This window comes from Heloderma suspectum, chromosome 16 (assembly GCF_057233095.1).
Source record: "Heloderma suspectum isolate Gila_16-S chromosome 16, 16-S_ref, whole genome shotgun sequence".
Lineage (NCBI taxonomy): Eukaryota > Metazoa > Chordata > Lepidosauria > Squamata > Helodermatidae > Heloderma > Heloderma suspectum.
The window spans coordinates 3,176,386-3,200,408 of NC_139473.1; the positions used below are offsets into that span (position 1 = coordinate 3,176,386).

Sequence of the window (24,023 nt, forward strand, 5' to 3'; positions counted from 1 at the left end):
ATCCTTCGCTGGAGATATTTAAGCAGAGACTGGACAGTGCTTTGTTAGGGATGTTGCAGTTGTAAACCCTGCATTGAGCAGGGGTTGGAGTAGATGAACTCCAAGGAGCGATCCAGCTTTAATGTTCTATGAAGAGGAACGTCAGTGTTCCTAATCTCAGCAGCTCCTGGAAATTGAAGAGGAGGCTGGGCAGCCCTCTGTCCGGGCTGCCATAGTTAGACTAGATGACCTTTGGGGACCCCTCTGACTTTTCTGTGATTTCGTGCTCTGGTTTTCAAGAAGCCGGCCCATCCACCTGCCAGACGCCTCCACAGAGGCGTGACATTTCTCCTCTCCTTGGGACCCCTTCAACATTGGTGCTTTCCTTCAGCCCAGGCTTCATTGCCATGGAGCTGTTCTTGGCTGTGAGCCTCTGGGAATGTCCTTCTCGGAAGGGTTTACGTGCGCTGGGAGATGTTGCCCGCCAGCAATCCTGTCCTCCGTGTTTTATTGGAAACAGTTGCTTTATTCTCTTCCCCCCTCCCGCAACCTTTTGCCATCACTTCTCTCCGGAGCTATCGATCAAGCTGGGTTTAGTGCCTCCAAAACTGGGCTCTGGAGAAAAGAGTGCTGGCGCTGGTGAGGTTGTGGGGTTCGAGGTGCGGGGCAGCATGCAGGAGGAAAGGAAAGGCCAGGTGTGCACCCCTGGTGTGTGTGTGCACGTACAGTGTGCTCAGGGCTGTAGCGGAGCCGGGACATTTTCATTAACAAGGATGCCCATGTCATTTTATTTATTTAGTTGGTACATTTCTAATCTGCCCAATGACTAATGTTTTCTGGGCAGATTCCAGACAGTTAAAAACTAAACTGCCATTTTAAAACACGTTTCGAAAATATACAATACAAATATTAAAAAATAAATGAAACACAGTATAATGCCAAACAACCAGCACATGTATCGATAGCACAGCCATAATAACCTTAGAACTAGGTCTTGAAAATTGCCTGGGAGAAAAGAAAGTTTTTTTGCCTGGTGCTGAAAAGATAACAACGTAGGCAGCAGGTGAACCTCTTTGGGGAGTTTATTCCGTAAGCGGGGGGCCACCACGGAGAAGCCCTCTTGCTTGTAGCTACCCACCTAGCTTCCTTTAGTGGGAGCACCCAGGGGACAGCTTCGGAAGATGACCTCTGGGTCCAAGCAGGTACAGGTGGAAGGAGACGTGATCTGCTGCCCCCCTCAGACTTCCGTGTTTCCTTGGAGCAGAGCTACAATCCTCTCTTGCAATGGGAAGTATTTTGGGTCTGGCTTGGCCTGGAATGGGCAACTGAGACCCAGGCACTTAGTAAAAGACCTGCTGCTAGCAGATGAATGCTCCTAGAACTGGTCTGGCGCTTCAGAATCGACCACCTTGCTCCTGAGCGTGCCTCGCCCACAGAGGCTCGGCGAAATGGAGCCCCGAAGAGCCCGTCTCCGTGTGTGCGTGCGTGCGTTGTGTAAGGCCTTTCTCAAAGCTCCCCTTGGGATTCCGCGGAGCGCATCGCTCACCGGGAGCAGGCTGCAGCCGGAAGACCACGAGGCGTGGAAAGGCCTCGCCGCACCCCTGTGCATTTGGACTGAGACCCAGCAAGTACCCTCATCCTCAGCAAGCCTGGCCGACTCTTGAACAGCTTATCTGGAGGCAGTGTGGAGATGGGTGAGGGTGAACAAGCTGCAGCCTAGATCCAGAAGAGGCAGAGGTGCGGCTGATCTTGGTGGAGGGGCCGCACTTATTTTATTTTATTTTATTTTATTTTATTTGATTGATTGATTGATTGCATTCATTCATTCATTCATTCATTGCATTTATATCCCACCTTTTTTCCTCTTGCAAGGAACCCAAGGCGGCTTACATTATCCTCCTCCATTTTCTCCTCACGACAACAACCCTGTGAGGTAGGTTGGGCTGAGAGTCTGTGACTGGCCCAAAGTCACCCAGTGAGCTTCCATGGCTGAGTGGTGACTAGAACCCAGATCTCCTGGCTCCCAGTCCAACACTCTTGCCACTACACCACACTGGCTCTCCCCGAAGAACCTTCCCCAAAGAACCAGGTTTGCAGCTTGGGGTGCGTCTGGGCTCATCGCTGGCTGCAGAAGCGCAGGTTGCATGGGCGGCCCGGCACACCAGCTGCAGCCCCACCTAGAGTGGGGGGAACTGGCTTCAGAGACTCACGCCCCGGCTACATCCATGCTTGACCGCTGTACTGAGCGTCACATGGGGCTGCCTTTGAAGACGGTGCAGAAACGTCAGTCGGTGCAGAATTCCTTTCAGAGGGCCAGGAAGTTGGAACGCGTTGTGCCATGGCCTACGGATTTCTGTGTGGCGATGACACGGAGTCGGGCCTTCTCTGCAGTGGTGCCTGACCCCCTCTGAAGGACATCAGGCTTCAGCCCTGGGGTGTTTTAGCTGTTCATCAGAGACATATCTGTTTGCTTTGGCTCTCCCCGACCCATCAGCTCGCTTTGTACCAGCTTCATGATACGTGTGTGTGTGTGTGTATGGTCTTTCTTGGTCGTTAGTTTTGCTTTTGTTTGTTTTTATTCTTTTGTAAACCACTTCAGGATTTGTTTTATATTACTACTACTAGTACTGCTACTACAAGTAACACTGATTTTGCAGCAGCTGCACATTTTCAGGCCTGATCCAGAGTGCTGATTTAAAGCCCTAAAGGCGCAATCTTATGCGTAGACCAAAAAAAGTCTTACAATTCCCAGCACTCTGGGAGTAGAATGCTGGGAGTAATGATACTTTTATCTGTCTAAACATGCATAGGATTGTGCTGAAAATGGTTAAAAATGCATAGGATTGTGGCCTAAACATGCATAGGATTGTGGCCTAAACATGCATAGGATTGTGGCCTAAACATGCATAGGATTGTGGCCTAAACATGCATAGGATTGTGGCCTAAACATGCATAAGATTGCGGCCTAAACAGGTAAACTCCCAGGATCCCCCAGCAAGGGACTTTCCTACGGCCTATGACATGATCCTTTTAACTGGATATGCCAGCAATCCCCACCCTCCAGGAGAACTAGAATGGGAGCATACCAAGGCAAGGGCATGAGCGGGGTCAGTTCCCTTTCAGCATTGGGCTCCCTGGCACCTTCCTTTCTTTATTTCTCACTCCCCGGTAACATGGCTTTGGGAATTGGTGCTCTAAATTCAACACCCCCTCCTCTCCTTGCAGTGAAAAAAGATAACCCAACAGATGCTGAGAGGGAAATGAGGGGTATGGATTATAAATATTCTAGCCCATCAAAGTGGTTGGCTTTTGGTCTCTGTGTATATGATGCCTGGTCGAGGCAGCGCCAGTTGCGCGCTGGACACCCTGAATCCTGAAAAGTGGCTGAGAACGGCAGCATGGGGGGCGGGGGCAGGGAGGTGCTGCTTGTGTTAATTTTTGCTACACCAACTCCAGGGTTGTAAATGGCCACTCCCCTATGGCAAATCGAAACAGCTTCTAGCTGACTACTCAAGCAGGAAAGCTGACTGAGAAAGCCATTAGCCTAATTTCAGTTTCTTGCTGTGCCACAAACATCTAAAACAATACAGTTTCATGGCTTTGTAACTGTGTGTGTGTGTGTACTTTTTTTTTTAAGACTGGCCTACAGTTTACAAACACTCATCTCTTCTGATAATGGGACAGACAAGCTGGAAAAAGTTTGAGCAGAGGTTCCTTTCCACCATTTAATGCTGTCTGTGCCGGCCTTGTACTTTTTAATTTATTTGTTTTATTTGCAATTACAGCAACAACAACAAAAAAGGGAAAACAACAACAAATAACAACAAACATACCGCCCCCCCCCCCAGCATACCCATTCACAATAACCATTCATACCTCTGTCTGTCTGCTATCTATCTATCTATCTATCTATCTATCTATCTATCTATCTATCTATCTTTCTTTCTGCCTGAGTTATTGGGACACCATTTTAATTTATTAATCTAACCAGTTCATCAGTGAAATGCTGCAGCCCTAGCCTCCCACCCCCCAGTCTTGCTGATAGTTAGGGAAAGTGTGGGCCATGCTGTTTTGGAAGAGCAGTCCGGGTTTGGGAGAGTAAAGTCTTGTGGGCCAAGTAGGGCTCTCTCTTTAGCATTCATGTCCTGCTCTCGTGTTTTTCTTTTTTTCTCTTTCCTTGTCTTTTTCTCTTTCCTTGCTTTGGGCTGCCTTCAGGAAAGGAGGGAGAGTAAAGCCGGATTGATGGCATCCGGGCCAGACTTTGGAGCGGAGACCAGGGGGCGGGGAGCTGTTTTGGGGGGAGTGGGAGAAGGGCGAGGCAACCAGCTGGGGATGTGAGGGTTCCTGTTGGGGAGCTCAAATACTGCCTGGGCACAGATCACACCAGTTTAGCTTCTAAAATCCACTGCACATTTGCATTTCCCCCTAAAAAGATTTAATGGCTGTGTGTCTCTGGCCATGTACAGGTTGCCTGTCTGCAGCAAAGGGAATCAGCCTGACGTTTTAAAACTGGACCTGAAGTAGGGCTTAACAGCTGGCAGCCTCTGCCTCCAAACCTGCCCCTTCTTTCTCCCATAGGCATAATCCTTGACCATTGGCCATGAAGGCTTGGATTTATGGGAGTTGTAGTCCAAAACGTCTGGAGGGCACCAGGTTATCCAGTCCTGTGCATGTGTGTGCTGAAGTAAGACTTCCAGGGGGTTTCTGTTCTCTGTATAGGTCTCTCTCTCTTTCATTCATATTCTCTCTCTCTCTCTCTCTCTCTCTCTCTCTGTCGGGTCAACTTCATTTGCGAATTTTATTTAAGCCAGAAGGCAAGCAACTTGTGGCCCTCCCGATGTTTTGGCCTACAACTCCCGTCAGCCCTAGCCAACATGGCGAAGGAAGATGGGAGTTGTAGGCTGGAGAGCCACAAGTTGCCCACTCCTGATTTAAGCCCTACAGGCTTGGCTTGCTTTTGATTGTAACCTCCTTGGGGCAGGGACTTATCTATCGCTTTTGATCCTGCAGAGCAATGTGCGTGGGAGGTGGCGATGTATGCATGTAATACATAGTAAGATGGGGGACGTGCCACAAAGTGTTGCAGTGTATCCTCACGGCTAAGAAGAGCTTTCAACTCACTAGCCAGCCAGGTCAGGCCTTTTCCTAGGATACGAAAAGGCAGGGGCTGGCAATGCACAGCCCATGCTGTGCCCCCACCACTTCAAAATAAATAACATTTCCCCCTCAAAATGGCCGTATTACTGCTATGGAGTGCTAAATGGGCCGAATTTAGCTTGTTTTGAACAAGCCACATTTAGTCTGTTTAGCACTCTCGTGTGTGTGTGTGTGGTGGGGGGGGAAGTGTTATAGCCCCAGGTTTATAAAATATATATCCGTGCTGATGCTTCCCTCCAGTTTCTTGGTGGCCCGCTGTTGGCTACGTAGCTGTTGGCACTCGACACCAGGGTCTGCTATTAGCGTGCGTGCCACCGATAAAAGGGCGTAGCTCCTTGGTGCTCTCCCTTTTCCCTTTCTAATTCAAGGTGAGGCACCACTAGATGCTTCTTGGCATGGCGTTAAAGGAAGGGTGCGCATGGGAGGGTGAAAAATGAGCTGGCTTGCTACAGATCCAACGTAGAGCTTTCCAGCTGTCCTTTGTGCTCTCCCCTGAGCTGAAGCCAGGGTTGACGTCCTGAGATGGGGAAGTAGGCGGAAGAAGTGAGTCATTGGCCCCAGAGGGTTGCGGCTGAGAGAGAGGAAGACCCAAAGCCGCTCCTGCACTCGGAGGAATGTCTTTTAAGCCATTTGCTTACAGTCGTCCCATGCTCCCCTGTCTTGTAAGAGCTGTATGACGGGAAGAGATTCAACCGAGGGAGCTTTCCCCAGTGTTGCATTCCAGCGCTTGCCTAAAGCTGCACCTGTTGGAACGCTGACTTGGCTGGGTTGCTGTTGATGGTGCAGGGATCGTACCCCAGGGAAAATATTGGCAATCCAACCCCAGAAAATGTCCTGATTTTTTAAGATCTCGGTGCGTGAGCATGGAGGCCGACGCCAGAACTGGTTAAGAGTACCGCGTCTCCCCTGAGTTCTCTCCCTGTGCGTCTGAAGTAATTTGAAACTTCATCCAAGCAGTAGAAGCCAGAATATCCTCAATTAGTAAACAATTATGGCTACAAAGACAAATAAGTAAGAAACAATGAAAACAACCATAGAAACCAAACAATGGAGCAGCATCGCGATAATCCATTGCAAGCCACATTGACTAGTAGCCATCGATCGCAGTCTCCTCCATGAATTGGTCGAATCCCCTTTTAAAGCCGTCCAAATTGGTGGCCATCACTCCATCTTGTGGTAGCGAAGTCCAGAGTTTAACTGTGAGTTTATCTAGGGCATCTATAAAAAGGTAAAGGTGTCCCCAACCAGTCGTGTCCGACTCTAGGGTGCGGTGCTCATCCCCGTTTCTAAGCCGAAGAGCCAGCGCTGTCCGAAGATGCTTCCGTGGTCATGCGGCCGGCATGACTGAACACCGAGGTGCACGGAACGCTGTTACCTTTCCCGCCGAGGCGGTACCTGTTTATCTACTTGGAATTTCTTGCTTTCGAACTGCTAGGTTAGCAGAAGCTGGGACTGAAGACGGGAGCTCACTCCGTCACGCGGCACTCGGGTCTCGAACTGCTGACCTGCCGACCTTCCAGTCTGCAGTTCAGCGTCTGAACCACTAAGCCACCGCGGCCCCTATACATCTATACATGTACACTGTATACACAGTGCATCTATACACTGGCCTAAAACCCTGCATTTAAAACGGGGCTTTCTGCTTCCGTTTTAAATGCAGGTTCACAACGACTCCCTTTTTCACGTGCTTCCTTTCCCCCCACCCCTTCCCCCTCATTCTCCCCACACCTGAGTCTTCCATTATCTTTCATGGATCTCACTCTTCTTCTTGCTGCTTTTCCTCTTTTCTGGGAGGGAACTCAAGCGGAACACAACGGGGTAATTTGATAGCTCATTACTTGTGACCTGTTTAAAAACGGAACAAAGGGCATTTAGTGCAGGAGACGCCTTGAATGATCACTGCCTTGAATGATCACAGCATCATGGAAAGAGCCTGCAAACTTGCGTGAAGGAGCAATCGCAATCACAGGATAAAAGCTCCGTGTAAAGGCGCCCCTAGGTGACCCTGGGGTCTTAACAACCTGTAAAGGGCTCGCAAGATGGGCCACTTAGTGCTGATCGAGTTCACAATCTGGCTAATTTTCATTTTTATTTATTCTTGCATTTATATCCTGCCTTTTCCCCCTCTTGCAAGAAATCCAAGGTGGCTTACGCAGTCCTCCTTCTCTTCCTTTTTATCCGCACAACAGCCCTGTGAGATAGGTGAGGCTGAGAGTCGGTGACTGGCCCAAAGTCACCCAGTGAGCTTCATGGCTGAGTGGGGACTGGAACCCAGACCTCCTGAGTCCCAGTCCAACTCTCTAACCACTACACCGCACTGTCTCCTCACCCTTCCTCCGCTGCGGCTGTCCCTCTCTCGGAGGCAGCGTGCTCGTAGACTCTGGGCAACCTAATCCCAACTCTGTCAAAGCTCAAGCAAACTGTGTCATTATCTGGCCTTGCTGGGTGAAAAGGAGAAGGATGCATCTCCCTCTGCCTGGGATCTGGTGATGGGGCCAGTGTTGCCCACTGCGGCTTGCCTCGCCCACACACCACCCGACCCCCACCGACACATCGGGCGACGAGGGTGGGCGGGTGCGTTATCCCCCCCCCCCGCTGTTAGCGGGTACCTGCGTGCCTCCCAGCTGCAGAAATTGCATCGAGTGGGATGCAGGAGGAGGCGGTTGCCATGGTGATGGCACTAGGCCTCAAGCCAGTAGCAACAGGAGCGATGCCTACGGATCACAGTGGGAACCATAAGGGCAGGGGAGAGGGGTTTTTGTGTGTGGGGGTCCATTATGGAACATCAGAAAGCATTTGTGCAATGCCCCCCACTTTTGGGGGAGGGGGACAGTCCTCCTAGGAGCAAGGAGACTTGAAGAAGGAGCCCCGTTTGACAAATTTAGTAGAGGTAACGCTAGGCCTGAAAGTGTGTGCAGGGCTTCGAATTGTCATTTACATTAAGCAGACGGTATTCTTCGCTGAGTGCCTCTCCTCTTAAGTTGTTTTTAAAATGATTTTTACAAGTCTTTGATTTGCCTAATGATGTTCAAACTTGCTGTAATAATTGGCTGTATTTTTCCCTATCCTGCAGTTATTATTATTATTATTTTTTAAAAGAAGTTTCACGGTGGACAAGGCTTTTGTGAAGTTCATGGTTCCACGTGTGCAGAAAAATGGGGAAGGGGGGGCACAGCACTCTTTAAAATACTGGCTTCATCATCCAAAATAAGTATTCATTGCTCAGGAGGTGAAAATATTTCCTGGATCAAAGTATTCTGCTCCCTTTTTGAAATTTTGCAGGCAATCTCCTTGCCTTGGCGACCTCTCAGTTTTGCTTAGTTTCTTCTCCTCCCTCTTTTGTTGTTATTGCTGGGAAGAAGGAATTGTGTGTTGGTTCAATAGCTTGGTGCCCTGTGTCACCCTCGTTCTTCTCTGAAGGAAAGAATTTGTAATGCAAACTTCCAATCCTCATTTCCCTACAAGGGCGGGAAAGAGAGCAGAATTTGACACACTGTACTTTTTTGCATCCTTCACACATTATATATTTGCGTGTGTGTCGTGCCAAAAGCTTTCCAGTGCTCGGAAACATATGGCGGCGTCTTCTGAGAGACATCCTTCGCTTGTTCCCCAAGAATCCAGTAAACTGGGGGAGATGCAATCCTTATGCAGGGGAGTTGGTTTAGAATCATAAAATCATAAAGTTGGAAGAGACTTCAGCATTCAATCTAGTCCTCCCCTCTTCAGGAAATTCGCTGCTGCAGCATCCTCAACAGGTGGCCGCCCTGACCCTACTTTGAAAACTTCCCACGAAGGAAAGTCCACTGCCAACTGAGACAGTTGGTTTCACTGGCAAACAGCTCGTAACGTTGGGGAGTTCTTCCTAAATTTACATCTCCTCAAGCGGAGGGCTGAATGTAGAGAGTTGTAGCGTAAAAAGTACCAAGGTGGAAAAGCGGATCACTTTAGATGGCTTAAATAAGTGAGCCAAGCTACGTTCTGCTGGAGGTGGCTGGAGGGGGGTGGGTGAAGGAGGGAAAAGCTGACCCCACATCCACGGTTTGTACGTAACTTGAATGGTGTGGACATCTGTACCTCCCCTGCCCTGAAGTGTGGGGGACCATTTGAGTTTGAATTAGGGGTGTTTCGTGCATTGCATGTTGATCGCATGGCCGTGTACAAATGAGCAGTTGCAGATAAAACATTGCTGAGCACCTGCTGATATTACTGCTGCGAGTGACTTCAAACACGAGTGATTTTCAGTGGAATTGGCCCACGTGTTTATTTGTCAGTCCTCAAGGGGTGAGCCATCGAAGGTTGTTCAAAGCAGGTGTGAACCAGCTCCTAAGACATACAACCTAGCTACTGGGGAAGATTTATACATGGGACATACACTATATCATTCCCTTATTACATTTTTCTCCCATCATCCCGGCCACTGGCACAGGGATCAAGGTGGCATAGATAGTGGGTTCCCTGCTTTTATGCTTACGACAACCCTGCAAGGTAGGTTAAGCTGAGAAATTGACTGGCTGCATGCTTGCCCAGTAAGTTTTGCCACTGGGCAGAAATTTATTTATTTATTTATTCATTCATTCATTTCATTTCTATACCGCCCAATAGCCGAAGCTCTCTGGGCGGTTCACGAAAGATTTGAGCCTCTAACCACTCCACCAGCCTTTTCCCCAATCTGGTGTCCATGGGAGGTGAACTCCCATCACATCTGGAGGCCACCAGGTTGGGGAAAAGGCTGCTCTAACCACTGTAACACAATGTCTCAATCATGTGATGCTTTGCAGTAGAACTGCTTCGACTGCAGAGTGAAGCCCGACCTGAAAAAGCCCGATCTGCATTTGCACATCTGGGTCAACTCTTGCTGTTCCCCTCCCAGTCAGTTGCAGAGGTGGGATAAATAAATTATGCCGTTTAAGTTGGCCTGATTCATGCAAGCCTGAGATTCCGAAATCAGGATGAGTTCATCCCCGTTGAAGCACACACAGGACCTTGCATGTCTCCCTGCCCCACTTCTACTGCGGAGTGGAGGCACCCCCTCTTCCCCCACTCCCTGCAATGACGCCTCTCTGCAAAGATGTTCCGGTTGTGACCCGGGTTTTGGCACGGCCAGTTGGCGCACATCATCAAGGGATTCGAGGCGGCGTTCAAGGACGCGTGATTAATTGTGCAAAACTGGGGAAGTGTGTCAAACTGGAGGGGAGGCAGAGAGGAGGGGGCACACGCTTGACTGGGCGCCAAGTGGGTAGCTGGGCGGCTTTGGGAGATAATGCACTTGTTGGGGGGGGGATGAGAGAGACGGACGTTTGGCACACGCCTGCTGGTTATCCTCTCTCGCCTCACACACAGCCTTTGTGTCTGTCTGTTTGTGCTGTCCTCTGTGCGCTCGCACATTATGTTTCTGTGAGGGCTTGTGCAATGTGGATAACCATCATTTCCCTCTTGGTAGAGAGCTGGGTATGTTTAGCCTTGAGAAGAGAAGACGGAGGGGGGATACGGTAGTGATTGGCGAGTACCCTAAAGGGTTGCGGCCGAGAAGAGGGCTGCAACCGGTTCTCCGTCATCCAAGCCCGCAGGATACAAAATAACAGGCTTAAATTACAGGAAGGCAGATTTCGGTCAGACATCAGGAGAAACGTCCTAGCAGTCAGAGCAGTCTGACAATAGAACCAGCTGCCGGTGTGTGTGTGTGTGTGTGCTCTCTGTCGCTGGAGGTGTCCAAGCAGAGACTGGACGGCCATCTGTCAGGGATGCTTGAAACTGGATGCCTGTGCTGAGCAGGGGGTTGGACTCGAGGGCCAATGCCATGATTCTGTGAGATGGCTGCTTAATGTCTCTTCTGGCTGTGGGTACTTTTGGGGCAGGGGGGCGGGCAGGCGGGGGCCAGTCAGTTTGTTCCCTTCTTGCAAACTCTTTTACCAGACTGATCTCTGTTCCTCAACCATAGGAACAAAGGGAGCTGCCTCAACTTGGCCCTTCCAGTCCAAAGCTGTCCACTCGGGGGTGTTGAACCTCAGGAACGGGGTCCCGGTCCAGCCGTCTGGGGTTCCCCAAACGGCCCACCCCCTTTCCCACAACTGCCGAGCATTTGGTGGCTGCCTGCATTTTGCACCTAGCGTCCAGGTGGCAAAACATATGGAGGGCCCGGTTTTATGCATGCTGTGGCGATGGCTCAGGCCGAGCTCCGTCTGCACCACTTCTTCCCAGCGGCCGACTCTTGACAGGGCCTCCCTCTTGACAGATTTCAACTACGGCACGGAGGAATATGATGCCGAGGGCAACGAGGAGCTCAAAGTCCCGCCCGGCAGCTCGGAGACCATGCCTTACATCGATGAATCGCCCACCATGTCTCCCCAGCTCAGCGCCCGGGGTCAAGAGCGGGGAGATGGCTCCGATGGCATCTCACCCACGCCTGCCGATGGACTGAGTACTGTGGTAAGTGGTTGTGTTTGCAGATACACTTTCTCTCTCCTTCGTCTTGTTGTTGTTTCAGGACGGGGGGAGACACTTGTTCAGTTTTCATTTTAATGTGCACGTACCTAATTATGCACTTTCCAACCAATGTGCAAACTGAAACGCACACTGCCCTGAATCTGGCAGAAAACGACATTCCAAAATAGTATTGTCTTAGGAAAACGGGCTTGCAAAACTGCCCACAAAATGCCTCTCTTCAGAGAAAGGCGCACAAAAATGCATTTGAATTGTCATGCAAACTTTTTAAAAAGAAACCTCTAATGTTTGAGATGAACCAAATTTAAGATTGGACAAAACGAGAAACAGAAGAGAAACAGAGATTGAGAGATTTGTTCATTGCTGTTGTTGCTGTTACGGCGGCGTCTGTGGGTTCTTTCCCATTTTATCTTCACAGCAACCTTGTGAGATAGGTTAGACTGGGAGAGAAAGACAGGCCAAGGCCACCCGGTGAGTGTTGCGTCCCAGGGGGAATTTGAACCCGGGGCTTCTCAGTCCTAATCCAACACTCTAACCACGAAACCACGCCGGCTGTAAGTCATCTGTCCTGTGATCCTCATAGCAACCCTGCGAGGTAGACCCGTATTCATATGATCCTCCTCCTGATATTGCTGCAATAACAGGAAGATCAGACTCATTCTAACAGAGCTCCCTCTTGACCTGGTCCTGCCTGCACTGACTGGCAGAGGCTTTCCAGGCTTTTACACGGAGAAACTTCCCTTGCCCTACCGGGAGATGCCAAGGATTGAACCCGGGACTGTTGTGGGCAGCGCAAGGGCTCTCTCTACCACTGAGCGACGTACGGGCCCCTCCCTTAACTGCAGTAACAACCATCCCCTCCCAGCAGGGATTTCCATTGTTCTGTCTTATAATAATGTAGCATTTATATAAAGTTCTGATCGTAGTTCACAAACTGATAGTTGATTAGTTTTCTCTGTGTATTGCTGAACTAAGGAGAAAAAAATACGGAGGTATGAGTTGTATAAAGCTTTTGAATTGTCCTCCAGACTAAGGCCATTCTGACTAAGAGTTCTCAGTCTATAGATCCAGAAATTTTATTTTTTGTCAAGCACATCAGTGTCCTTTGTTTGTTCAGCCAGAAGCAATTGGAAGTCCAAGCAACTATGTGCAGGTGAGTTAAAATGTCCTGCAACTGGCTGCTCTCGTGTTTTGGTAAGAATCGCAGGTTTGTGGTTACAGAATCTGGTTCTTAGTTGTAGTTTTCCCTACATGTTGCATACAACATCCTTTTTTTTCACCATTCAATTAACTAAATGACATTCGTGGAAGTGTGCGTCATCGATTGTCTAATGCAATAAGTTTTGTTAGTAACTCTGCTCCTAAAAGAAGCGGTTTCTTGGAAGTAACTGCAGGCAATGCAACATAGTGCATTGCTGTGATCCTGGGTTGCAGATAACTTGTTTAAAGGCTGCTTTGACTAACAGTAAATTAATTTTTGAGAGGGCTCTGTTGTTAGTCTGTCTTTCGTATATATTTTAACTTTAGGCTGACTGGATCTACATTGTATCCAGAACCTCCTGGTCACTTTGCTGTTGTGCCGCTTTCCACTTCCCTTTGTGTAGATGTAATGTGGACATTTGAGCGCAAGTGAGAGGCGTGGCTGGAATCGTGGCCAAGTTTGAAACGTGGTGGTGGCAGCCTTTATTTAAAGGCTGTATCTTGTGTGTACCAGCATTGGCACACGCGTAGTAGCGTTTGAAACTTAAAAAACGAAAAGGAGCAAGGATTGAAATTGGCAAGGGAGTTGTTTTGCCCATGGCGAGGCGGCGGAAGAGCAGGACAGGGAATGTGAAAAGTTGAGGCGACTCACCGTGTTATGGGATGGTGCCCATGTCTCGTTTCAAGGTGCTATTGGCCAACGCCTGGGGAGTGTGGTCCCCTGGGCTTGCCGATGACGTGTGTGTGTGTGTGTTTAGATGCACAGTTACAAGATGGGGGATACGTGGCTCAACCACACTACGAGCGAGAAGGATCTTGGAATTGTCGTCGATCACAAGCTGAATATGAGCCAACAATGTGATGTGGCTGCAAAAAAGGCAAATGCTATTTTGGGCTGCATTCATAGAAGCATCGCTTCCAAATCCCGGGAAGTGCTAGTTCCTCTCTACTCAGCACTGGTTAGGCCTCATCTGGAGTACTGTGTCCAGTTCTGGGCACCACACTTTAAGAAGGATGCAGACAAGCTGGAGAGGGTTCAAAGGAGGGCAACAAAGATGATCAGGGGACTGGAAACAAAGCCCTATGAAGAGAGACTGAAAGAACTGGGCATGTTTAGCCTTGAGAAGAGAAGACTGAGGGGAGATATGATAGCGCTCTTCAAGTACTTGAAAGGCTGTCACAGAGAGGAAGGCCAGGATCTCTTCTTGATCATCCCAGAGTGCAGGACACGGAATAATGGGCTCAAGTTACAGGAAGCCAGATTCCGACTGAACATCAGGAAAAACTTCCTGAGTGTCAGAGCAATACGGCAATGGAACCAATTACCTGGGGAGGTGGTGGGCTCTCCCACACTGGAGGCCTTCAAGACGAGGCTGGACAGCCATTTGTCAGGGATGCTCTGACTTGGATTCCTGCATTGAGCAGGGGGTTGGACTCGATGGCCTTGTAGGCCCCTTCCAACCCTACTATTCTATGATTCTATGATTCTATGATTCTATGATGTGCATGGCACAACTTGGGGGCGAAAGCATCATCTAGGAATGGTGGTGATGCATATCAACTTCAGCAGAGTGAGATCCTCAAACAATAAAAGGGCTTTAAATATGTACTTTTCATGTTGCTCTTTCTGGCTCAGTGTTTCTTCCCCATCTGGCACTGTTTCTCCAATATGTCATGTGGAGAGGTCTTTTTTAGCCTGCCACCTGTGATCCTTAAAAAGTAATAATGTTAGCATTCGTGTTAACCTCATCACCCAGTACACCTGCTTCTATAAGGTCCGTGTCTTAAAAATTATGCATCTGATGAATTGGACTACAGTCCACGAAAGCTTATGCCGTAATAAATTGGTTGATCTTTAAGATGCCACAAGACTCATTGTCATTTTTAAATATTACAACAGATCCGAGCTATACAAAAGAAAATGAAAATATATGGACACCATGTTACCTTCGAGTGATGATTTCCAAGTGAACCCATGTCCGGAATGATCTGTGTTATTGGATGCAGTACCTGAGCTTAGATGCATGACTTCTTCCACAGATATCATTTTAAAGGTGTAAATATGCTTTAAGGGGGTTAAATGCCAACAAATTTGGATTCAGTCAAAACATTAGAAGCAATGGGGGTCACGTTTATTACTGCACTGAGCCTGCACTGAGCAGGGGGTGGGATTAGATGATCTCCGGGACCCCTTCCCAACTCTATGATCTTAGGATTCTGCTGTTTCTGTGCCTCCAGGATGACCAATTTTCCTTGGATCCCTTTTTTTAAAAAAAACCCTGAAGATGTTGGCAATTGAACCTGTGGCTTTGTGCATGCAAATTATGTACTCTCTGGCTGAATTAACATGTTTGTCTCCTGGGCTTTACGCTCTTGTGGAGCAGAGGTTTCTTGAGGAAAGCATTTAAGCAAGGAGAAGGCGATGCATAAACTGCTTACCTTCTGTTTGTTGGAGGGGGGGACTAAATAATGCCCCCCCCCACGCACACACAGTGTGATCTGGGCTGGTTGCCCCACCTGGTGGCCATAAGTTGGTCTGTGCACTGTTTTTTAATAGCTTCTGGAAGAAAAATAACTCTCACCCCCCACTCTCCGCTTCTCCCCAAATCTGATTTATGGATGAGCGTTTCACACAGTGGCCATTTGGGGTGGGGAGGTGGGGGCTGTGAGTCGCAGTGGAGAGGTTTTTGTTGAGGAGTGAGGGGTGGGGAGAGCACAGCAAAAGACCCCTCCAAAACCTGATGACAAAATCCCCCACGCTTGCCAAGACATAGCTGAGGGGATTTAGGAGTCATAAAACCCTCCAATCCTCCTCAGTTGCCCTTTGGACTACCCAAGCTACCGGCCCTGTGCAATTTAACGCTTTCCTACCTGGGTGGAAACTGTGGTTGACTTGTCAACTCCTCCTCTCTGGTCACTTCCAAATGCCTCTGCTAAATTCATTGTTCTCTTGCCTCATCCTCAAGCTTTGCACTGGATCTTCCTTTCACTTCAAGGTTCCAGCCCTCAGTGTTCTTAAAAAAAAAAAAAAGAAATCCACCACTTAGCCTCAACTGTGTCTCCATCGACACTCCTTCTTTCTCCATCTGCTCCCCCCACCACTTATTCTCCCCCACTCTTGCCCCTACCCCACCCCCTTTCTACACTTGGATCACCCTTTCCTTGCGAGCTGGGCAAACGGCATGTTCATTTCAAATGTGCATTTGCCACAGCATGTGTGTTTTTAAAATATCTATCAGGAAGACGGCGCAAGTGCAGGAGGGGTTTACCCTCTCATGTTTTTTTTGTATTTCTGAGATTAGGGCCCACCCCTTTTGCTTTGGCCCCGCCCACCACCAGAATGCAGCCCCCGAGAGCTTCTCTGAAATGGAATGTGGCCCTCCAGTTGAAAGAGGTTCAACAGCCTGGGTTTATTGCAACGGATTTCTGCTATTCTTAGTGTGGCGTAAAATTGCACACAATTGGAAGGAATGTGGGGGGAAGGATGGTTCTTCCTCTTCCCCACCAAGGTAGATTTCTGGATTTCTTGTCCCCCTTCCATCTCTCCCTCACATGAGCAGCTCCCATGGGATTGGGGGTGGGCAGAGGGATGGAAGAACACCAGATGCAAACTTTGTGGTCTTGTGGTTTCTCTTTTTCCATTGTCAAATGGCTGCAAGGAGCCACAAGCCACACTCTGATGCTGCTCTGTGGGGCCAGTGGTAGGAATCCCATCAATTGGGGCTCTTTATGTGTGATCCCGATCTACTTCTGGGCTAGGTATATGCAGATGTTGCCAGGTTTGGCCTCAGAGGTACAAAAAATATGTTATTTGTTGTGTGTGTGTGGTGCTAAGTGCTTTGTTTTTTGTTATTTGATAAATGCATATGTGGGCTTCTGAGTCAGACAGAACTCTTCCTCAGGCCCAGAAGGAGAGTCCTGCATCACTCAAAAGCCTGCCTGTTTTTTTGTAGAGCTGGGAAAATATTTCCACTCGCGTCTTGTGCCAGCGAAAAGGTTTTAGGGGCCAGCACTTCACACAGCTTTAAAAACTATTTTAGCTTCAAATTCCCAGGTGCTTTGTTGTTTTTCTTTCCATTCTTTTGTGGGCATAAGGGAGTGTCCAGGGTCGGGGGGGGGGGTAGAGGGAGGAGTAAGGTTTTTTTTTGCCTCTGCTGTGTGAGCGTGATGCCTTGTGTGTGTTGTGCATGTTAGATTGTTTGTTTTGCCTGGTTGTGTGTGTGTGTGTGTGTGAGAGAGAGAGAGAGACAGAGACAGAGAGAGTGTGTAAGAGTGTGTGTGTGTGTGTGTGAAAGAGTGTGTGTGTGTGTGTGTGTGAGAGAGAGAGAGACAGACAGAGACAGAGAATGTATGTGAGAGAGACCGTGTGTGTGTGTGTGTGTGTGTGTGTGTGAGAGAGAGAGAGAGAGAGACTGCGTGTGTGAAAGTGTGTGTGTGTGTGAGCGTGCGGTGTCTGGGCATTCTGCCTGTGTGCGCACATTCGTGCTTGTCTGAGCATCACCAGTTTACATTCTGTGCCCCTTTTGCAGCGCAGAGCAAGGGCAAACGCGTGATTTGGCATTTGAGCCTCGGGCCCCAGCTGCTGCCCTCCGTTCCCCTCCCGTGGAGTGAGAGCTGGAGCAGTGAAAGGGTGGGTTCTGAAGAGCAGCGTTGTGTTTTGGAGCTGGGACCTCACCTCTGCCTTGTGCTTAAGTTCCTGGGCATGTTACTTTTCTTTTAGTCTCGCCAGTTTGCCTTCTGGGAAATGGGTGCTTTGTGACTGGCCCTGGGCCCATGGCAGCCATTTTGTGAGAGTGCCCATGACACTCTCTCCGCATTCTAACTGTACCTGCTGACCCTAAAGGTTCAGGACCCCCTGCAGTGAGAGATCTCTGTTGTTGTTGTTGTGGATTAGCTGTTGTTGCTGTTATAACAGGAATTCAGGATAGCTTTTTCCTGCCTTGCCCCCATCTTCACAACAGCCCTGTAAGTTAGAGAGGAACTTGGCAAAAGACACGGAGTGAGCAACATAGCTGAGTGTGGATCCGAACCTGGGTCTCCCTGTCCAGCACTCTAACCACTACACCATACTACAGTTTCCCCCAACCCGGTGCCCTCCAGATGTGCCGGACTACAACTGCCAGCATGACACAGCCAGCGTGATGGAAGCTGTAGTCCAAAGCATCGGGAGGGCACCAGGTTGGGAAGAACTCCCATGCTGTGAGCGAGTGTCTGTCTCATGTGGGCTCGCCTTTCGTATAACGTTGCGGTAGCTTAGCTCGGAAGCGGGCGAGTGGCTCTGCGTGCCTTGGTGGCGATCTTCACAGCAGCCCCGTGAGGCTGCCCGCGGCAGCAGCCGCACCTCAGAGGCGAGGCCAAGCGACGCGCCCGAGCCCGTGCGCCCCGTGCGCCCCCCCAGCCCGGAGCCGGTGTCGCCCCCGGAGGTCGCGCACCCCGCTTCACAGCTCCTGCCCGACAGACCCGCCGCGCCAGCTGCCCGTCGCGGGCTTTCCACAGCAAGAGGGAAAGACGGGGCGAGAGCGGCGCGGGCGGTGCGCGGGCGCGCCCCCGTAAGCCCCCACGGAAAGCCTCGTCCGGAGGCGCCCCAGGCCGGCTTTTCCCGCGCCGCCCGTCCGCCGCTGCCCGGGTTTGGGGTCCAGCCCTCCAGCGGAGCCCGTGCGGGTGCGGGTGCGGGTGCGGCTGCCGCCTTCGCGTGCGCCCGGCAGCCGCTTCCTCCGCCCCGCCGCTCTCCGCCCTCCTCCCCGCCCCGCCCCGCCCCGCCGCTTCCGCGGAGGAGAGGCCTGGCGGGACGCCCCCGGAGCTCTGCCGGGCCGACTGGAGGCCCCCGAAGGCGGGCAGGCCAGGGCTCGGCAGCTTCCCGCCCGCCGAAGCGGGCAGAGCGGAGCGCGTCGGGCCAGCGGCGGAGAGGAGCGAGCGCCGCGCGCTCCGCGGGAAGGGCTACGCTCAGCCCCCGGCGGCTGGCGGGCCGCCCCCTTCCCCCCAGGGGCTCGGCCCCGGAGCGCCTGCCGTGCTGCTGTTCCCGGGGCGCGGCCCGGTCCCGGAGCGGGCGCCCTGCCATGGCTCCTGCCCCGGGAAGCAGGCCGTGCCAGCCTCTGGGGGCAGCGCCAGCCCTGGCCGCCCCGTGCCGCTAGGGCCTTCTCCCCGGGGGGGCCCCTGCCGGGCCATGCGAGAGGAAGAGGAAGCCATTGGCTATCTCGACAAGGTCCTGGAGGAGGAGGAGGAGGAGGAGGGCGCGGCTGCGAAGGGAGGTGCCCCCGCCGCCCCCGGAGCGGGGCCCGGCGTGCCAAAGGTAGGCCAAGGCGCCGGCGGCCGAGCTTGGGAGCGGGGACTGGCTCTGGACTGCTTCTTTTGTGTGCGTGCATGAAAAGGTGCTGGGGCTCGCAGGCTCCTGTGGAAGCCCTCGGCCTCCAGGCCCCCGACCTCCAGGCCCCCGAAGGACGCAGACCTGGCCCCCGGGTGCAGGTGCGAGAGAGGCCAGGAAAGGTCTTGCTGGCCATCTCCATCGCTGTGAGGAAACCACTGGGTGTCTGGCCGTAGCATGACCTGGCAGCGGGCCGAACGTGCTTCCGTTGCAGGGGGTGCAGTTCCGTCTTCCCTGCAGGGGGTGGCTGGGTAAGGGGAGTCTGCTTTGGGGGTTGGGGTGTACAGAGGGGCTGGGCTCGGGCTGTCACACCCGCTTGCCCCAGAAGCTCTCCTAGTTGGAAAGGTTGTGGTTCCTTGGTGGGGAAGGAAAACTACTCTGCACATGGGCAGAGGCAGCCTTGTATCTTGGAACTCGATGCTTTTCCTGGGCCGGGCCAATTCCAGGGCTCACGTCCTGGCCAGGCCAGGCTGGGTTGAGTTAAAATACTCCTGTCTTCTCCTTCCACTCCCACTTTCTGCACAGTTCCAGGGATTTGGGTAGCTGCATCTCAGAAGGAGGCACTGGGGCTGTGTCCCTGTGTGTCCCAGCGTGCGACTGTGTGCATCCCTGTCTGCCTGTCTCTCTCTCTCTCTGTTTGTGTCTGTCTGCGTGTCTCTGTCTGTCTGTCTGTCTGTCTCCGTCCCTGTGTTCCTTGCTCTGTGTGCATGTGTTGTCTCTCTTTGAGTGCGTGTGTGTGTGTGTGTTTCTGTGCAGAGAAATAAGGGTCCAGAACTTCCTCTGATCCGGGCCCTACGTGTCCCTACGTTTCTGGCGCAGAAAGGTTGTGTGCAGGGTGAGACGGCGGGCGGGGCGATAAGACTGTTTGGGGTGAGAAGGAGGCGGTTATATTTCTGCGCTGTGTCCTTTCCTCTTCCTTGCCCTCTGAAGCCGGTGCCTAGCAAGCTCCCTCCCCCCTCCCCATTTTTGAAGCACTCTCCATCGTGGCTTGCTCCCTCCCCAACACCACACGGAACCTGGGGGCAGGTGCGACGTTTTGGGGCGAGGTGCAAGCCCTTTGGGCAGGGGGCTTAATCTGAGCCCAACACTTGAAGCCTCCCTGCAAAACAAATACCGTCTGTTTTCAGCGCCGGAGCGCGTGCGGCAGCGGCAGCGAGCCCCTGAGCATGGGCTGACTGCAGTTTTGTGCCTTGCTCTGTCATTGCAGCCTTCTCCACCACCCCTTTTGGCATCCGTGGGCTTGGCTCACGCTTCAGGAAGTCTTGGCGCTTTGGCACACGTCTCCTCCTCCTCTCTCCTGAATTGCAGAGAAAGCGGAGCTTGGGCTGAGTCCCTTTTGTGAGACAGCCGGAAGCTGGCTCGGCTTTGCTGGGCTTCTTTTCCCCTGCGGGGGAAAAACAAAAAGCGCCAACCCAGTTCTGCCAGCAACCTTGCCAGGCCTTGACTGGCTGCCATGGGGTGGGCATGTTCCCCAGGATTTGCATGGCTGATGGGGGGGAGCGGGTTGGAGCCGTGGGGTGCCCAAGGCACTGAGTGGGTGGAAAGTTGACGTGGGACCGCAGAAGGGGAAGCGAGTCGAGCTCCAGCAGGTTTGATCGCGTGGGAATTTATGGGGCGGGGGGAGAGAGAAAGAACAACAACAACAAAACCCTCGGATTAAGGCCAGGAGGCTAAGAGGGCCCTACGAAGTTTGCAGTCTAAATCTGGAAAAGTGGAGGGGAATTTTAAGGAAATGCAGTCGCACCTCCATCGTGTTTGTGTTGGTTGAGCCAGAGCAGTCTGTTTATTTTTCATATTTATAGCGTACCCTTCTTCCATGGAGTTCAGGGCAGCTGGCATGGGAATGTAGTCCTTTTGATCCCCACAACGACTCTGTGAGGTGGGTGAGGCTGGAGAGAAAAAGAGGGCAGTTGGCCCACGGATACCCTGTATGCATTGTGGCCGAGTAGGGATTTGAACCCAGGTCTCTGTGGTCTAAGCAGGTCTTCAGGGTGGATTGGAAGGAACAGAGAGAGAAAAGAGGGTGGGGTGGGGAGATATGTTGGCTTTCTGGGATGGGGCGCCAAAGATAAGGAGCAGCAAGGGGGAAATGGCCAGGTCCCTTTTGGATGCTGGGGGTAAGGATATGATAGGAAATTAGGGCCAAGAGGAGACCTTTTAAAGCAGGGGTGTCAAACCTTTTCAAACTAAGCCTTAGAAGAGGCATTTCAACCATTTAGAGGTAGGTGTGTGTGTGTGTGTGTGTAAAAGCCAGGAAACCATCAAATGATTGGCAGTTGGGGAAGGGGGTGGGGCACTCTCGGGAACTTTGGAGGGTTGAATTTGGCCCATGGGCCTAAGGTTCAACACACCCGCTTTAAAGGTGAGGAGGAGGGGTTTGTGCTGGCCACGGGGCATTGTAAGCTGACAGAGGGATTTGGGGGAAAACGCAGAATGACAGGAGGGGAGAATAATTTGGGCGGCAGAGTTTGGGACAGAGGTGAGGCAGAAGAAGGTGAGGAGGTGGATGAAAGAGTCCAAGATATTTTAACTTCTCCCCCCCCCCCCAAACCTTAATTGCCTACAGCAGCCTTTCCCAGCCGGGCAGCTTCCAGTTGTGTTGGGTTACAACTCCCATCATCCTCAGTCAGCCACCTCATGGCCATGTTGGCTGGGGATGGTGGGACTTGTAGTCCTAGACACCAGGAGGGTGCCAGGGTGAGGAAGGCTGGTCTGCAGAATTAAGGATTCTGGGTTTTGAGGAATGGGCCGTTTGTGTTTGACTCATGCCTGTTTTGCATTTGAAAGTGTGCCGCCCACCCGTGCTCCATTTTATTTATTGATTTGGAACATTTATATTTGTGAATTGACATCCTGGGATGGTTTGCAACACAAGTTTAGAAACGGCAAGATGCAGCTGCCCCTGAACCACGCAAGGCACTCAAACCAAGCTGCGCCATAAAAAGAACTGGTGGCTTACAGAGCGTTAAAAATGGAATCAGGGGGCTTTGGCTGGTTAGGAGATCCTTCCACAGGATCGGGGGTCTTGCCTGAAAGAGAGAGACAGTTTTGAAACGTTTATATACACGCCGCCTTTTGCAAATATATTCATCTTAGGATGGTTTGCAATGGCAGTTTATAAACGGGAGAACACAGCCGAGCCAAGACCACGGAAGGCCCTAAAAACAAGCTGTGCTATAAAAAACAAACAAAACAGTGGTTGAAAAAGTATTAAAAGCAGGATTGAGAAGCTTTGGCTGGTTAGGGGGCCTTTCCAAAGGATCGGGGGTCCCTTTTGTGCGTCCGTGCATCAGAGAGAGAGAGATTGCTGATGGAGCATAAGGTGGCGGCAAGGGATATGCACTGTGAAGGTCCTGGATTCAGATTTCACCTCCACCACAGACTCAACCAGGTGGCCTTAAGACAGGGGTGCGGAACCTCGTTCAGCCCAAGGGCCAGAGAAACTCTGGGGTGCCGCGTTCCAGCGGTGGGCGGGCCAAAGGCAAAATGGGTGTAGCCAAAATACCAGCATATTTTAGCTTACACCTGCCAGTGGCCAAATCTTAGGAGAGAACATTTCAACTTCTTAGAATGGGGAAAAAACTCACCAAAGCTGGGGAACCATGAAATGATTGGTGGTTGGTGGAAAGGGGGTGTGGCCAGGGGAAAGGGTGGGACCTTCTAGGGAACCCACCAGGGCCAAATTGGGACCACCAGAGGGGTAGATTTTATCCTCAGACCTGAAGTTCCACACACCCCCTGCCTTAACCAAACTGTCTGTCAAGGGCTCCTTGGAGGCCTCTCTCAGTCTAATCCAGTAGCCAAGTCCAGACACAGACAAATGGATTCTTTTCAAAGCTTTATTCCTCTTTTACAACTTAACAACTCTACCGTTAGCAACTAGATATGAGCAGCAAAGTACCTATGCCCTAAGTTGGAACAGTTGGTCCCCGTTTGAAAAGGAATTACTGGTAGACCCCTGAACTTAAGGACTAGGGAGAGTCCCTCCCCTTTTTCCTTGGATCCTCTGGGCACAGCATTTGTCGCCGCGCCCTGCGTCGGCGTTGCGCGTCCATCAAGTCTGCTTCCTGCGCTCTGTCACTCCCCGGACTGCTATCTAAGCTAGGAATGCTGGTGGGAGCAATCTCCGTCAGCTGTTGGCCCTGGGAAAGAGGAGTGCGCTCCTCATCCAGGAGCGACTGCTCTTCCTCAGAATCAGAACTACTCTGGGATTCTATGGCCTCAGTGTCCGCTCTGACACTGCCTATCTAATGGGGGATGATAATACTGGCTTATTATTATGGGAGGTTGTGAGGCTTACTGGGGAAAGTGTATATGAAATACTTTGAAAAAAACACTTCTGTTATCGCTTGCTCTGTGCAGACTAAATTTGCTCCCTGTTTTGATGCTTTTGGGGGCTGGTTAGGGATTTTTAAGGGCTAATCTTGCTGTTTTTTTTCACAGCGCTGTTTTTAGGTATTACTTTTTTGATCTGCTTGCAGTTAAGCTTTGGTTCTACCTGACTTGAGATCCAGACCCCTTCTAACGTTATACTTTCATCTTTGTAGGGTGACCGGGATGCCAGGAAAGGTGTGGACATGCGTTGGTTGGTGCTCAAGGATTTCCTGATCAGCGAGGAAATGTACATTAACCAGCTGGAAGCACTATTGCTGGTAAGTCCCAATGGTGGGAAAACAGGGGTATGATCAGAGAATAACACAAGTCACTGGGTTATGCTCCCATGAAGATATATAGCAGGGGGTCCCCAGTCTTTTTGGGTTGGTGGGCACCTTTGGAATTTTGGGAGAGTGTTGTGGGTACTCTCACAAAATGGCTACCATGGGGAGGGTGGGGGCTTGTCCATTCCTAAAATGGCTGCTATGTAGGGCACGGCCATTTACAAAAC

The 24,023-nt window shown here is 51.2% G+C and overlaps 1 protein-coding gene across 2 annotated transcripts in view; it reads left to right on the top strand.

Moving 5' to 3' along the window:
• The window catches only part of ABR (ABR activator of RhoGEF and GTPase), a 112,306-nt gene that overhangs the window by 27,416 nt on the left and 60,867 nt on the right, over window positions 1-24,023 (top strand). For both annotated transcript variants that reach the window (XM_084823178.1, XM_084823177.1), the window contains exons 2-3: window positions 11,369-11,562; window positions 23,686-23,790. In XM_084823178.1, the coding sequence (XP_084679304.1) occupies window positions 11,369-11,562; window positions 23,686-23,790 (299 nt within the window). The remainder of the gene's footprint in view (window positions 1-11,368; window positions 11,563-23,685; window positions 23,791-24,023) is intronic.